This window comes from Copadichromis virginalis, linkage group LG5 (assembly GCF_057382275.1).
Source record: "Copadichromis virginalis isolate Kocher_CV1m ecotype Utaka linkage group LG5, C_Virginalis_male_GT1.1, whole genome shotgun sequence".
NCBI classification, from domain to species: Eukaryota; Metazoa; Chordata; class Actinopteri; order Cichliformes; family Cichlidae; genus Copadichromis; species Copadichromis virginalis.
In genome coordinates this window covers 19,700,986-19,714,182 of record NC_140622.1, presented here as the reverse complement: position 1 = coordinate 19,714,182, position 13,197 = coordinate 19,700,986, and the positions used below count along the sequence as shown (strand labels likewise).

At 44.4% G+C, this 13,197-nt stretch overlaps 2 protein-coding genes across 4 annotated transcripts in view; one reads left to right on the top strand and one right to left on the bottom strand.

The window, feature by feature from the left end:
- LOC146709516 (inositol 1,4,5-trisphosphate-gated calcium channel ITPR1) overlaps nucleotides 1-2,818 on the bottom strand; it is a 77,545-nt gene extending 74,727 nt beyond the window's left edge. For all 3 annotated transcript variants that reach the window (XM_085456507.1, XM_085456508.1, XM_085456509.1), the window contains exons 1-2: nucleotides 2,639-2,818; nucleotides 1,690-1,802 (exon numbers count right to left, since the gene is read on the bottom strand). In XM_085456507.1, coding sequence (XP_085312633.1) covers nucleotides 1,690-1,781 — 92 coding nt within the window. In that variant the 5' untranslated portion in view covers nucleotides 1,782-1,802; nucleotides 2,639-2,818. The remainder of the gene's footprint in view (nucleotides 1-1,689; nucleotides 1,803-2,638) is intronic.
- A 4,420-nt stretch (nucleotides 2,819-7,238) lies between these two features.
- LOC146709515 (uncharacterized) lies at nucleotides 7,239-12,693 on the top strand. Its single transcript, XM_085457942.1, has 2 exons — nucleotides 7,239-8,702; nucleotides 12,259-12,693. The coding sequence occupies exons 1-2, from the start codon at nucleotides 7,239-7,241 to the stop codon at nucleotides 12,691-12,693; spliced, it is 1,899 nt and encodes a 632-aa protein (XP_085314068.1).
- The last annotated feature ends 504 nt before the right edge of the window (nucleotides 12,694-13,197 follow it).

Genomic DNA, 13,197 nt, shown 5'->3' with positions numbered 1-13,197 from the left:
AACAGACCTCACTGTTCCATCAGCCTGCACATCTCGAGGAACAAGACCGACTACAAAGGGCGAACATACCCATGCGTGTTAAGACAAATAACAGCAGAGTGCCAAATTAAAGGAAAAACTCGCACTTTTTCACCTCAAAAGTGAAGGCATTCAACTGCTCCACTATACTGTGGAAGCTCTAATCTCCCTGACCCCTTAGAAGGAATACTAACTGCAAATCAACACAAAGTTGTTGCTGAAAATAACATGAATCACATGCGCTGACCTTTGCAGTTACCAGATCTAAACCTAATTTACTACGAGAATTAGCCTTTGGATCAACATGTTAGTCAGTTTTCAACACCAGTATTGTCAAAACACCAAATGAGGGAGTATCTTTTGGAAACACGGTGTTGCAGCCCTTCAGTGGAGTCTTACTGAATCAACGCTAAGCTCTGCTGAAGTTAATCTGGCATCAAAACTCCTTACTGTACTTGGGGGGGGGGGGTCGTCACATGAGCATGCTTCACGCAACTTCGCTTTCACAGAGGTCAGTTATTAACACAAGTTTAATAGTTACACCTCTGCACAAACAGGATGGGTCCTGCTAAATACTCAATGCACACAGCAGCATTTTCCCCCCCAAAAAAAGAAGAAAAAGAAAAATGTAGCCTTTCATTTGCTCATATAGCCCCCTCCCCTCTGCAGCTGTTGACTTGGACTGCTATTTGAGTGAAGAAAAAGAGTTAATGTGTACAGAATTTTCTCAGTATGGTGTCTTACTTTAAGGGCAGTTGATCTGCTGCTGAGTTGGTGTTTATGCGTGGAGAGGATGGCTTCTGGCCAAAACCGTCATGACAATTTTCTAAATACATGTGCTAGCATATGCGTGCGTGTGTGTGTCTATGTGGGAAGCACATGAACTCCAGAAAGGCCACAATGTCTCTATAGTGACTCAGTCTTCGCTGTAGGTCATTCCATTTTTCATGAGCCAGGAGGGGAGGTCCAGGACACTGAGCAGATAGCCCTGATACCATTACTAATGCTAATGCCATGGTTTACCGTCTTGTGATTTCCTGATGGTTCATACCAGCAAAAACATTAATGCAAACTTTCTCTTGTTGCTTTGTTTAGATTCAGAACAAAGGGGAGAGGTTAAAAGCAGCACAACTGAATCTTACTGCGCTTGTGATATTTCTGTCATATCCTAAGGCCAGTATTTCAAGCAGTAAGCCAGTGTAAGTAATCCCAACAGACAGACCATATCAAAAATATGCATTTTACAAGTAAGGAGAATTGATGGAGGAAAATGATGCTGTGACTGTGTGGGCAAATGAGTGGCTTGCCAACAGTACCACCAGACCATTTATTGTCTTCTAACTCCACCCTTCCAACCCAGGCCTGCCCCAAACTTTAGCATAATCTGCATGTTTTTTGCATTTGTTGCAACAAATTACATTCACTACTTAATCCCATTCCGAGACCAAATGATGACCCTGTCGCTGCGTGTAAGCAAACACGTGCATACACAGGCATCGGACTAAAGGGAAGAAATGTGATTGTTCTCGACTTTGTCATCAAAATGGTTAACAGTTGCTACTACAAGTGTGATTTCCTCCCTTCCAAAAACTGCTGGCTCAGTATCATGACTGAGCAGCATTTTTTAAGAAAAGTGTGAAGTGGGCCCTCCACACAGGCACAGGGACATACCCTAGGGTGCTGATGAAACCATTGGTTGATCCCTCTGCATACAGGGAGCAGATGTCCCCAATGTGTAGGAAACTGGACATTTTGTCCGACATGTTTGGCACACAAGGGAGCACCTGTATAGGAGAAATTGGGAGAAAATATGGATATTATTAGATCATTTAATATAACATGCCTGTCATGGACACATACCATCATGCATTTATTCAGTATCCATATGCAAATTAATAGTTCCAAGTTAGAAGCAGTTTTCAGAGAGCGGGTTCCCTTGCAGGTGGAGACTACACAAACACAACTGTCAGGCTGCAAGGATTTGCATAGAGAGGAAGAGAAAATGTCTATTAGATGTTACTGTAGCCCCGCTGGTGTTGTGCTGCGCCTTACATGTTTAGGAGCTGCAGCTGCCAGCGAGGTTTATGCACCTGCAACAGGTCATGGCCACTGAAAGCTGATAGAGAGCAATGCAGGTCCCCTCCACTCAGGTTATCTGCCTGTGTGTTTTTCTTTTTTCTTTTTTTAAGCACTGCCTCTCACTGAGGTCGATAAAGCCCCATAACAAGTTATTTTGGTAGCTTTCCGACCGCCGTTTGTTGCAAGCCCGACCAAACGATCAACGATCACACAGCAAAAGTTCGGATCTTATTCATCTAAGCACCAGCGAAACTTGAGAAAGCACATCCAGCGTTAGCATTGTAATCGCGGCTCACTATCACATTGCTTCACAGCAGCCCGAAATCATTGTCGGTGTAAGATCCACCCGACCGTGATACAATCTTGTTGGGCTTCTCTTCAACAAAAATATTATTCACTAAAAAGCGCCACTTTTGAGCTCTGAGGTTTTTTTTAACCATTTAAGGAGAACTAAATCCTTTTCCCCCCTTTCCGCTGCGAGAAGATAGACATATGAAAGGAGGATGATGGCAAACTGCTCAAGTTAAGCTCTCAACTTTACCTCGGCTGTGCTCGGGTATTTAGCTTTCTCTGGGCCAGCTAAGACAACATGACTGCGGTTCTCCTCTCCTCCGGGCCGGGGGATGACATCCAGGCGTCAGCGACTGTAATAATCCAGTTTTTTGACAGCTCGGACACCTTTCCGCGCCTCTCAGTGCTCCCGCAGCTTGTGCTCACTGAGGCAGGCAGGCAGGCTGGTTGAACTGCCTGGCTCACTACCGCGGTAAAGTGAGCCGTCATTTGTGAGCCGCGGTCAAGCCAGCCGCCTCCTATCCGCCGCATAAATTTCCTTGCGCTTTTACACCAGTCTTTACGGTAGCGCCTTTTCGCTTTATGTGCCGATTGAAAGCCTATACCCGCGCACACGTGCACGTGCGCGAACAGTCGCGCGCGCATGCGCGCGCACAAATTACAATGTAACGGCCCGATACAGTCATTACAATTATGGAAATGTCAGAAATTCATTAAAAATCATCCTGAGTAGTTGATGTACAACTTTCAACACATCCCCCCTCTGGGACACCTACTGTACCTGTGTGCCAGGTTTCAGCCAGATTTACTGTAGAATTCCTCAGAAATTAAAGGGTACTTGTATCCAATGCAGTCGGCCAATACAGTAGAATTATGTCAATTTTCAAAAATTCATTAAAAATCATCCTGGGTAGTTGATGTCCAACTTTCAACACATCTCCCCTCTGGGACACCTACTGTACCTGTGTGCCAAGTTTCATCCAAATTTACTGTAGAATTCCTCAGAAATTAATGGAAACATTTATTCAATCTAATACAGCCAATGCACTACAATTGTGTCAATTTTCAAAAATTCATTAAAAATCATCCTGAGTAGTTGATGTACAACTTTCAACACATCCCCCCTCTGGGACACCTACTGTACCTGTGTGCCAATTTTCATCCAGATTTACTGTAGAATTCCTCAGAAATTAAAGGGTACTTGTATCCAATGCAGTCGGCCAATACAGTAGAATTATGTCAATTTTCAAAAATTCATTAAAAATCATCCTGGGTAGTTGATGTCCAACTTTCAACACATCTCCCCTCTGGGACACCTACTGTACCTGTGTGCCAAGTTTCATCCAAATTTACTGTAGAATTCCTCAGAAATTAATGGAAACATTTATTCAATCTAATACAGCCAATGCACTACAATTGTGTCAATTTTCAAAAATTCATTAAAAATCATCCTGAGTAGTTGATGTACAACTTTCAACACATCCCTCCTCTGGGACACCTACTGTACCTGTGTGCGAATTTTCATCCAGATTTACTGTAGAATTCCTCAGAAATTAATGGAAACTTATATTCAATTCAATACAGTCAATACAATAGAATTATGTCAATTTTCCAAAATTCATTAAAAATCATCCTGAGTAGTTGATGTACAACTTTCAACACATCCCCCCTCTGGGACACCTACTGTACCTGTGTGCCAGGTTTCAGCCAGATTTACTGTAGAATTCCTCAGAAATTAAAGGAAACTTATATTCAATTCAATACAGTCAATACAATAGAATTATGTCAATTTTCAGAAATTCATTAAAAATCATCCTGAGTAGTTGATGTACAACTTTCAACACATCCCTCCTCTGGGACACCTACTGTATCTGTGTGCGAATTTTCATCCAGATTTACTGTAGAATTCCTCAGAAATTAATGGAAACTTATATTCAATTCAATACAGTCAATACAATAGAATTATGTCAATTTTCCAAAATTCATTAAAAATCATCCTGAGTAGTTGATGTCCAACTTTCAACACATCCCTCCTCTAGGACACCTACTGTACCTGTGTGCCAGGTTTCAGCCAGATTTACTGTAGAATTCCTCAGAAATTAAAGGGTACTTGTATCCAATGCAGTCGGCCAATACAGTAGAATTATGTCAATTTTCAAAAATTCATTAAAAATCATCCTGAGTAGTTGATGTACAACTTTCAACACATCCCCCCTCTGGGACACCTGCTGTACGTCTGGCCCAGGTTTCAGCCAGATTTACTGTAGAATTCCTCAGAAATTAAAGGGTACTTGTATTCAATGCAATACAGTCAATACAATAGAATTATGTCAATTTTCAGAAATTCATTAAAAATCATCCTGAGTAGTTGATGTACAACTTTCAACACATCCCCCCTCTGGGACAACTACTGTACCTGTGTGCCAAGTTTCATCCAGATTTACTGTAGAATTCCTCAGAAATTAATGGAAACATTTATTCAATCTAATACAGCCAATGCACTACAATTGTGTCAATTTTCAAAAATTCATTAAAAATCATCCTGAGTAGTTGATGTACAACTTTCAACACATCCCTCCTCTGGGACACCTACTGTACCTGTGTGCGAATTTTCATCCAGATTTACTGTAGAATTCCTCAGAAATTAATGGAAACTTATATTCAATTCAATACAGTCAATACAATAGAATTATGTCAATTTTCAGAAATTCATTAAAAATCATCCTGAGTAGTTGATGTACAACTTTCAACACATCCCCCCTCTAGGACACCTACTGTACCTGTGTGCCAGGTTTCAGCCAGATTTACTGTAGAATTCCTCAGAAATTAAAGGGTACTTGTATCCAATGCAGTCGGCCAATACAGTAGAATTATGTCAATTTTCAGAAATTCATTAAAAATCATCCTGAGTAGTTGATGTCCAACTTTCAACACATCCCCCCTCTGGGACACCTACTGTACCTGTGTGCCAAGTTTCATCCAGATTTACTGTAGAATTCCTCAGAAATTAAAGGGTACTTTATTCAATTCAATACAGTCAATACAATAGAATTATGTCAATTTTCAAAAATTCATTAAAAATCATCCTGAGTAGTTGATGTCCAACTTTCAACACATCCCCCCTCTGGGACACCTACTGTACCTGTGTGCCAGGTTTCAGCCCGATTTACTGTAGAATTCCTCAGAAATTAAAGGGTACTTGTATCCAATGCAGGTGGCCAATACAGTAGAATTATGTCAATTTTCAAAAATTCATTAAAAATCATCCTGAGTAGTTGATGTACAACTTTCAACACATCCCCCCTCTGGGACACCTGCTGTATGTCTGGGCCAAGTTTCATCCAGATTTACTGTAGAATTCCTCAGAAATTAAAGGGTACTTTATTCAATTCAATACAGTCAATACAATAGAATTATGTCAATTTTCAAAAATTCATTAAAAATCATCCTGAGTAGTTGATGTACAACTTTCAACACATCCCCCCTCTGGGACACCTACTGTACCTGTGTGCCAGGTTTCAGCCCGATTTACTGTAGAATTCCTCAGAAATTAAAGGGTACTTGTATCCAATGCAGGTGGCCAATACAGTAGAATTATGTCAATTTTCAAAAATTCATTAAAAATCATCCTGAGTAGTTGATGTACAACTTTCAACACATCCCCCCTCTGGGACACCTGCTGTATGTCTGGGCCAAGTTTCAGCCAGATTTACTGTAATATTCTTCAGAAATTGCAGGGAACTTATGTTCAGTGCAAGAAAGGCTGAAAGACGACCACCACTGAACAAGACACACAAGCTGAAACGTCAAGACTGGGCCAAGAAATATCTCAAGACTGATTTTTCTAAGGTTTTATGGACTGATGAAATGAGAGTGAGTCTTGATGGGCCAGATGGATGGGCCCGTGGCTGGATTGGTAAAGGGCAGATAGCTCCAGTCTGACTCAGACGCCAGCAAGGTGGAGGTGGAGTACTGGTTTGGGCTGGTATCATTAAAGATGAGCTTGTGGGGCCTTTTCGGGTTGAGGATGGAGTCAAGCTCAACTCCCAGTCCTACTGCCAGTTTCTGGAAGACACCTTCTTCAAGCAGTGGTACAGGAAGAAGTCTGCATCCTTCAAGAAAAACATGATTTTCATGCAGGACAATGCTCCATCACACGCGTCCAAGTACTCCACAGCGTGGCTGGCAAGAAAGGGTATAAAAGAAGAAAAACTAATGACATGGCCTCCTTGTTCACCTGATCTGAACCCCATTGAGAACCTTTGGTCCATCATCAAATGTGAGATTTACAAGGAGGGAAAACAGTACACCTCTCTAAACAGTGTCTGGGAGGCTGTGGTTGCTGCTGCACGCAATGTTGATGGTGAACAGATCAAAACACTGACAGAATCCATGGATGGCAGGCTTTTGAGTGTCCTTGCAAAGAAAGGTGGCTATATTGGTCGCTGATTTGTTGTTGTTTTGTTTTTGAATGTCGGCGAGGATTCCGCACGGCACTCCCCTCCATTCACCTCGCGAATCTCCGCTCTCTTCCAAACAAAGTCGACGAATTACTGCTCTTAAACCGGACTAACAAGGACTTTGCACGCTCTGCTGCCCTCTGCTTCACTGAAACCTGGCTCAGTGAGCGAGTCCCAGACGCTGTCTTAAATCTGCCGGGCTTCCAACTTCACCGGGTGGACCGCGAAACAGAGCTCTCAGGGAAAACAAAGGGTGGTGGAGTCTGCTTCTACATTAATGAAGGTTGGTGTACTGATGTCACAGTGTTACAGAAACACTGCAGCCCACACTTGGAAAGTTTTCTCATCAACTGTAAACCTTTTTATTCACCGCGGGAGTTTTCTTCCTTCATGCTGGTCGGAGTTTACATCCCTCCACAGGCCAACGTGAACAACGCACTGGCTGACCAGATTACTACCCTGGAGAGGAAATTCCCGGATTCCTTTACAATTATTCTAGGGGATTTTAACAGAGCAAACCTAAACTACGAACTCCCTAAATACAGACAGCATATAGACTGCCCCACCAGGGACAACATCATACTGGATCACTCCTACACCACTCTAAAAGATGCCTATCGCTCTGTGCCCCGGGCAGCTTTGGGACATTCTGATCACTGCATGGTCCATCTTATTCCAGTTTATAGGCAAAAAGTCAAACGTGCCAAGCCTGTAGTCAAAACTGTGAAGAAGTGGACTAACGCAGCAAAGCAGGAACTGCAGGACTGTTTTGACTCCACTGATTGGACTGTTTTTGAAGCTGCATCTGAGAACCTAGATGAGCTCACGGACACTGTGACATCATACATCAGTTTCTGTGAAGACGCGTGTGTGCCAACAAAGACCTTTTGCACATACAACAACAATAAACCATGGTTCACTCCTAAACTCCAACATCTTCGCAAGGCCAAGGAGGACGCTTACAGAAGTGGTGACAGGGTCCTGTACAAGCAAGCCAGGAACACACTGACCAAGGAGATCAAAGCAGCTAAAAGGATCTACTCCCAGAAGCTGGAAGAACGGCTCTCAGCCAACGACCCTGCGTCAGTGTGGAGGGGCCTGCAGGAAATCACCAGCTACAGACGCCCCCCACCCACTATTGAAGCAAACAAAGACCTGGCCAACGAGTTAAACACTTTCTATTGCAGGTTTGAGACGGACAGACTCCCATGCCCCACCCTCCCCTCCCCAGGGACATTGCTTCAGACATTGACCCCCAACACACCTTCCACCTCTCCCCCCTTCACCCTGCCCCTCCCCAATCAAGACTCAACGACCACCCCCACCCTCCCCAATCCAGACTCAACGACCACCTCCACCCTCTCCAACCCAGACTCAACGACCTCCACCACACCTCTCACCCCCCTTTCCTCCTCCCTGAAACTAAGAATACACACTCAGGATGTGAGCCGACTATTCCAGAAACAGAAGCCCAGGAAAGCCCCCGGACCAGATGGCGTCTCACCCTCCTGCCTCAAAACCTGTGCTGAACAGCTGGCTCCCATCTTTACTCGCATCTTCAACAGATCCCTGGAGCTGTGTGAAGTTCCCTCCTGCTTCAAACGCTCCACCATCATCCCTGTTCCCAAGAAACCCACCATCACAGGACTGGATGACTACAGACCTGTCGCCTTGACGTCTGTGGTCATGAAATCCTTCGAACGACTGGTGTTAGCCCATCTGAAAGACATTACAGGCCACCAGCTGGACCCTCTGCAGTTTGCCTACCGGGCAAACAGGTCAGTGGATGATGCAGTGAACACGGGGCTGCATTACATCCTGCAACACCTTGACTGCCCGGGAACTTGTGCCAGGGTCCTGTTTGTGGACTTTAGTTCGGCTTTTAACACCATTGTGCCTGAACTTCTTTCCTCCAAACTCTCCCAGCTCAGCGTGTCACCAGCTACCTGTCTGTGGATCACCAGCTTCCTGACAGACAGAAAGCAACAAGTGAGGCTGGGGGAGATCACCTCTGAAACCCGGTCCCTCAGTATTGGTGCCCTCAAGGATGTGTCCTCTCACCACTACTATTCTCCCTCTACACTAACGACTGCACCTCCAATAACTCTGCTGTCAAACTCCTAAAGTTTGCAGATGACACCACTGTCATTGGCCTCATTCAAGATGGTGATGAGTCTGCATACCGGCAGGAAGTTGAGCGGCTGGTACTCTGGTGCAGTCAGCACAATCTGGAGCTGAACACTCTTAAGACTGTAGAGATGACAGTGGACTTCAGGAGACATCCCTCAACTCTGCTCCCCCTCACCATATCAGACAGCCCTGTGTCGACTGTGAAGATCTTCAAGTTCCTGGGTACAACCATCTCCCAGGACCTGAAGTGGGAGACCAACATCAACTCCATCCTCAAAAAGACCCAGCAGAGGATGTACTTCCTGAGACAACTGGGGAAGTACAGTCTTCCACAGGAGCTGCTGATCCAGTTCTACACTGCGGTCATTGAGTCTGTCCTGTGCTCCTCCATCACAGTCTGGTATGGAGCAGCCACTAAACAGGACAGGAGCAGACTGCAGCGGACTGTACGGGCAGCAGAAAGGATCATCAGCGCCCCCCCCTGCCCTCCATCCAGGATCTGTACCTCTCAAGAACCAGGAAACGGGCAGGGAAAATCATCGCAGACCCCTCACACCCTGCACACAGACTTTTTGATCTGCTGCCCTCTGGCAGACGGTACAGAAGCCTGCAGACCAGGACCACCCGACACAGGAACAGTTTCTTTCCCCTCGCCATCTCCCTTCTTAACAGTTGACCTGTCACACTGCTCCCACTGCCAGACTGCAACTGCACCTTATGTACATTTTGTAGTATTCATTCCACCTCATTGATTTCTGTATTTCATGTATACAAGTTTAGATTCGTTATTTATAGTTGGTTTACATAGCTTTGTGTATGTATGTGTAATGTGTATATATAGACACTTGTGTGTGTGTGTGTGTGTGTGTGTGTGTGTGTGTGTGTGTGTGTGTGAGATTTACATTGCTGTGCTTGAGAGCCACCATCTACCGGAACCAAATTCCCTGTATGTGTCTGCACATATACAGGGGTGCAAAAAAGTATTTAGTCAGCCACCGATTGTGCAAGTTCCCCCACTTAAAATGATGACAGAGGTCAGTAATTTGCACCAGAGGTACACTTCAACTGTGAGAGACAGAATGTGAAAAAAAAATCCATGAATCCACATGGTAGGATTTGTAAAGAATTTATTTGAAAATCAGGGTGGAAAATAAGTATTTGGTCACCTCAAACAAAGAAAATCTCTGGCTCTCACAGACCTGAAACGTCTTCTGTAAGAAGCTTTTCTGTCCCCCACTCGTTACCTGTATGAATGGCACCTGTTTGAACTCATCATCTGTATAAAAGACACCTGTCCACAGCCTCAAACAGTCAGACTCCAAACTCCGCCATGGCCAAGACCAAAGAGCTTTCGAAGGACACAAGGAAAAGTATTGTAGACCTGCACCAGACTGGGAAGAGTGAATCTACAATAGGCAAGCAGCTTGGTGTGAAAAAATCAACTGTGGGAGCAATCATCAGAAAATGGAAGACATACAAGACCACTGATAATCTCCCTCGATCTGGGGCTCCACGCAAGATCTCATCCCGTGGGGTCAAAATGATCATGAGAACGGTGAGCAAAGATCCCAGAACCACACGGGGGGACCTGGTGAATGACCTGCAGAGAGCTGGGACCAAAGTAACAAAGGTCACCATCAGTAACACACTACAACGGCAGGGAATCAAATCCCGCAGTGCCAGACGTGTTCCGCTGCTGGAGCCAGTGCATGTCCAGGCCCGTCTGAAGTTTGCCAGAGAGCACATGGATGATACAGCAGAGGATTGGGAGAATGTCATGTGGTCAGATGAAACCAAAGTAGAACTTTTTGGTATAAACTCAACTCGTCGTGTTTGGAGGAAGAAGAATACTGAGTTGCATCCCAAGAACACCATACCTACTGTGAAGCATGGGGGTGGAAACATCATGCTATGGGGCTGTTTTTCTGCCAAGGGGACAGGACGACTGATCCGTGTTAAGGACAGAATGAATGGGGCCATGTATCGTGAGATTTTGAGCCAAAACCTCCTTCCATCAGTGAGAACTTTGAAGATGAAACGAGGCTGGGTCTTCCAACATGACAATGATCCAAAACACACCGCCCAGGCAACAAAGGCGTGGCTCCGTAAGAAGCATTTGAAAGTCCTGGAGTGGCCTAGCCAGTCTCCAGACCTCAACCCCATAGAAAATCTGTGGTGGGAGTTGAAAGTCTGTGTTGCTCGGCGACAGCCCCAAAACATCACTGCTCTCGAGAAGATCTGCATGGAGGAATGGGCCAAAATACCAGCTACTGTGTGTGCAAACCTGGTAAAGACCTATAGTAAACGTTTGACCTCTGTTATTGCCAACAAAGGTTATGTTACAAAGTATTGAGTTGTATTTTTGTTATTGACCAAATACTTATTTTCCACCCTGATTTACGAATAAATTCTTTACAAATCCTACCATGTGGATTCATGGATTTTTTTTTCACATTCTGTCTCTCACAGTTGAAGTGTACCTCTGGTGCAAATTACTGACCTCTGTCATCATTTTAGGTGGGGGAACTTGCACAATCGGTGGCTGACTAAATACTTTTTTGCCCCACTGTACTTGGCCAATAAACACGATTCTGATTCTGATTCTGATTCTGAGATGTATATTTGTGAATGTGGAGATGTTATATTGGTTTCACTGGTAAAAATAAATAATTGAAATGGGTATATATTTGTTTTTTGTGAAGTTGCCTAATAATTATGCACAGTAATAGTCACCTGCACACACAGATATCCCCCTAAAATAACTAAAAAAAAAAAAAAAAAAAAAAAACTACTTCCAAAAACATTCAGCTTTGATATTAATGAGTTCTTTGGGTTCATTGAGAACATGGTTGTTGTTCAATAATAAAATTATTCCTCAAAAATACAACTTGCCCAATAATTCTGCACTCCCTGTAGGTCTGTTGACAGAGCTCTGTACAGGTCTGCTCGAGCTGACCTGAAAAGGGGTCCCACCTGTCCAGCAACAACACATGGCATGGAATAATAGACATCATAAACCACAGAGGCAGAACTGTGAAAACAGAAAACCTGAGTGTGCAGCTAGCAGAGGACATAAACAGCTTCTTTGCCCGCTTTGAAACACCACAACAGCAGCATTCATCTGCCTCAGCCCTGCTCCCATCCTCATCCTCACCTGGTTCCTGCACCGCTCCATTCACTGTAACGGAGCACGATGTCAGATGAGTGTTCCTAGCAGTGAACCCCAGGAAGGCGTCCAGACGGAATACGTGGTAAAGTGCTAAGACCATGTGCCCACCAGCTCACCCTCATCTCCACCAGAATCTTCAACCTCTCACTGGATGAAGCAGCCATCCCATCCTGTCTAAAATCAGCCACAATCATCCCAGTACCAACGAAGTCTCCCATCACCAGCCTGAACTATTATTGCCCTGTGGCCCTCACACCGGTAATCATGAAACTAGTCCTTCAGCACACCAAGGATTACCTCCCCCCAGAATTCGACCCCCACCAGTTTGCATACCGTGCAAACAGATTCACAGAAGATGCCATCACCCTCCACTCGGTGCTGAGTCACCTAGAACAGCGGCAGAGCTACGCCACACTGCTCTTTGTGGACTACAGCTCACCCTTCCACCACTCGCCCATTGAGAGCCTACTAACTTACTGCATCACAGTATGGTACAGCAGCTGCACTAAGGCGGATAGAGCCACCCTCCCAGCATGTTTGCAATGAGTAGGAGATGCTCTGTATCTCACTGTACAACTGTATAGTGACAAAGGTATTGGGTTCTTTTCTAAAAATTGCTATAAACAGAGGAACCCAAACTGATGAAAAGTGGCGAATATTTTTTTTCAAATGACTATTTTTAGTGGATGTTTGATATAGAAGCAGAATGACAGAATGTTAAAAGAAGTTACTTTTAGTCATTCTAAGCTGGGCATTGCGTTCTCTGGCTGTTCAAAGCCATGGAACTTTAGACTTTCCAAGCAAATAATGATGGCCATACTGATGTTCTTTTCAGTACATTTTACTTTATGTTCATTTTCATTTTTATGATGTTTCTATTTTTACATAATTCCTCCCACATAGCAAAATTGGTATGGCCTGGATCTGTCCCACACAATGTGCTTACACATGGCCTGCGTACCGCAAAGAATGACGGCCCTATGGTGGCCCAGATCTGGTTTACCAGAGGTGGCCCACACATGAGCCAGCACAAGGCCAGTTGCAGACACA